General features: G+C 39.4%; 1 protein-coding gene across 1 annotated transcript in view; it reads left to right on the top strand.

Moving 5' to 3' along the window:
• Positions 1-3202: 3202 nt before the first annotated feature.
• HNRNPA3 (heterogeneous nuclear ribonucleoprotein A3) overlaps positions 3203-3573 on the top strand; it is an 8523-nt gene continuing 8152 nt past the window's right edge. Inside the window, exon 1 of the mRNA XM_010018963.1 lies at positions 3203-3268. Coding sequence (XP_010017265.1) covers positions 3203-3268 — 66 coding nt within the window. The remainder of the gene's footprint in view (positions 3269-3573) is intronic.

Genomic DNA, 3573 nt, shown 5'->3' with positions numbered 1-3573 from the left:
AGAGCTGTGGGTAGCAGAGGCATCCTCAGCTATCTTGCGGGACACCGAAACACTTAGGCGCAGATTCGGGCGAGAGTGGGGAGAAGTGAGCCCCACGCATGTGTGTGTCATTGTTCTGTCCTCCCTGACCGCTCCCTGCCATGTAAGCTACCCAGAGTAGTGCGCTAGGGGTATTTTCCCACTAATTTTCTTGGGAACGGACTTTCAAAGCACTGTGTTCGTGCTTCTCGCTAAGGAATGCTGGTACACGTTGCAGCACCTCCCCAGTATCCTTCTGCCCTCGTTCCATTCCCGAGAGGACTAGCACGTGTAGCGAGCTTTTGCTGGCTGGGGAGCTGGGGGAAGGCATACTGCAAAGCTCTCTCCACTTCTGTTTCTCCACTCCCCCCGCCACACATGCATAAGAGCCATGACACTCTGTGGCAATTCTGCCATGATCCTGGTGGGAAACACGAAGAAACAGTCCTGCACAAACCTTGGTTCCAATTTTCCACAGTTTGAATGAAGTCGAGATCAAATGCACACTCAGGCGATCACTCACACCCTGCCTGAAGGGAAATGCTGTCATGATATTCCCCATTGCTTTTATTTTCTCCTCAAAACCTAAGTTTTTTTGTTTTGTTTTCTTTTTCCTTAGTTATTTCAAGTATGGTGAGCAAAAATGGTGCACGTTTTGTGTGTGGCTCTTTTATCTTGACCCCTTTCATTGCAGGCAGAAACCGTATAAAATTGAGAACAGAGAAACCAACAGGTCACAGTAGTTTCTGTACTTGCATTAAAAGCAGACAAGAAACTGGATCCCTTAGCAAAACAGCTAAAAATAACCTTTCCATGTAAGCAATTGTTTTAGCTGCTTCAGGGTTGTTGAGGGATGATGAGTTCTAAGCATTTGAACATGCTTCAGTAAAGCTTGGAAACCCATCACACAAGTTATTAAGCTAATATCTTTTTTTGCCCCAGCAGACGTTCCTGTTAGCATTGGGAATAAATTGCCAACACAGAGCTACAAATCTGTTGTTTTGCTGCTTTAATTCTTAGGTTTGGAGTGATACATTGTATGCATATTAGGTACAACTGTAGTTATTTAGAGAAAAGACCAGTGTATCTCCATAGTATTCTCTGAGTGGACAGGTAAACTTCCAGCCTGGGAATGTCTGTTTCGCTTCTATTACTTCTTATTTCTGTAGGAGATACACTAGTGCTGTAAGTTTCTTTGAGTAATGGAGCATCTCCTACTGACTTTTTTCTCATTATAGCAGGTTTGTTCTGAGACTACTTTCAGTTCTGTAGTTAGATTGTAGTGTATGACCTTTTCAAAGCTAGTTTAACTCGGCTTATAAGCGTTCTGAGTATTTTTGTTTAGAGTTGAGTGTTTTGGCGATACTAAGTACAGAAAGGCTGATAATGACAGCTTTTTTTAACAACATTCTATGAGGCAAACTAGGAATGGGGCTGTCCAGGGCTGTGTTCCACTTCAGCTGGTGGTGTGCCGTAGCAAGGAGACAACCCCGTTTTGGCCGTCATGGCCTTCAGAGGCCATTGTGGTGCAGACCATGTTCAATAGCTTTAAAGTGGCTGGCATGGAGCCTCTTTGGAGAAAACAGCAGGTGACAAAATCAGAGGGGGACTGCATACTTTTCATTACTTAAGCATATCCCTTCCCTACCTAACAATTCCCAAAATTTTATTTTGCCATACACCTACTTCTTTAAAAAGCTCTTGAATTGTTAATGTGCTATTTCATACTTATCCTGTATGACTTCAGGAACTGGAACAGCTCAGCTGAAACAAGCAGTATTCTAATACCTCCTGAGTCAAACTGATGTTTGATTTAAAGGATTTCAGGAGCAGGTTTAGTGTGGTGTAAAGTGGAACTGAAGGTAATACAAACACTTTGATGTACCATAATTTACCAGTTAAAATTGTTAATGCATTAAATCATGGTACTCACGATTCCACAGTTGAGTTTAATTTGGAGCTGGATTCTAGCATGGAACTACATTAAATAATAATTTCCACTCTGAATAACAATACATATTGGTCATTAGCAGACACCTGCCTGCTGTTTCCTATGCAGTGTTTGCAAGAATAAAACTGTCTTCAAACACCCGTAACCCAAGCAAACAAAAGTGCCACAGAAATACACCTAATCTTGTAAATATTAATGATTTTGATGCAGCACAAGTGTAATTTTACAGAAGCATGTTATTTAGTTATTGTATTTGGCTACTGTAATAAAGTTTCAAGAACCATCCGAAGTTGTGTGGAATTGTAGCCAAAGATACTAATACAGTATAGTAAGGCAAATAACTTGCTGAACTTGAAAAACTTGAAATAAAGGCTAAAGGGAGTATGATTTTTTTGTTAGTTTGAATGCTTTTATATGGGTTTATTCATCGAACTTAACCTTATGAAATATTTGATTTTTATAATAATATGTATATCACTTTGTTAACGCTTATTGTAAAAAGTTTGGCATGTAAATAGAAAGTATAGGGTAGTAATCAAATACATCACTTGGAAGGAAAGGTAATGCAGATGACTAGTACTACAGATTGCTGAGGATCAACTGTTAAAATTCATGATGTTGCAAGAGTGGAATCAGTAAGGGATTCTTGCACTGGTGTAAGTGGAAAGTATTTTTTGATACAGAAAGCATTTAACACATCCTCTACAGTTCCAGGCTGCTGGATAACCAGTTGCAGTAGGTTACACATATGAGAATTCTTATGGGCAATATTTGCAAAATGTTGGATATTTTGGGGTTTAAAATCTAGAGAAGTAGAATTTATGCAGTGGTTTGGGTATCAAAAGTGGGATATGCTAGCCTTGTACCAGTTGTTAATCATGATAGTTATGTAAGACAGCAATTGGCATAGGCTGTTTCCTACAGATTTTAGCATTAGTTTGTACCGAGTTATTCCAACAGTTGTAAAAAGCTTTTACTAGGATAGCAAATGTTCCTTCTGCAGTTGTTCTTAATTGTGAGCAAAATAGGCAGGATTTTTGGTCTACCCTGTTGAATTCTTAAGGTTTTTTCTACTTTCCCCAATCTCCTATTTCCACCTGTAAAGCCACACCCATGGGCTGCAGCCAGAGAAGGCCCTGCTTCACAGGAATTGGGGTAAGTACTGACTTATCCAACCTGTTTTCTAGGTTTCCTAGAGCTAAAAGAAAGGCTGAGTTAGAGTACCCTTCCAAAATGGCTGCTCTTAAGGAAGAGAGAGAGGTGGAAGACTACAAGAGGAAAGGAAGACGATCCTCACAGGTGAGAGGATTGCTTTTTTTGTTTAAAAAAGTAGCTTTAAGGGGAAAATATGAGAAAACCCACAACGTAACCATTTCTATCTGATGTATTAATTCATAGCTTTTTTTTTCTACCTTCTTCATCCCTGTATTGACTGATGGAGTAACTTTAAATTGCAGTGTATTACTTATAATTTTAAGGGGTGGGGTGTTAAGCATAGTGGGGAAATTTTGCTTTTATAGTTTTCTGTTCTAACAAAACTGATTAAATGTATGTTTGTGATAAAAGCAAGGTGTAATTATTAAGAAATTCATGCATCCTCAGAG

This window comes from Nestor notabilis, unplaced genomic scaffold (genome assembly GCF_000696875.1).
Source record: "Nestor notabilis isolate BGI_N333 unplaced genomic scaffold, ASM69687v1 scaffold7287, whole genome shotgun sequence".
In the NCBI taxonomy this organism is placed as follows: domain Eukaryota; kingdom Metazoa; phylum Chordata; class Aves; order Psittaciformes; family Psittacidae; genus Nestor; species Nestor notabilis.
This window is presented reverse-complemented; position numbering and strand designations above follow the sequence as displayed.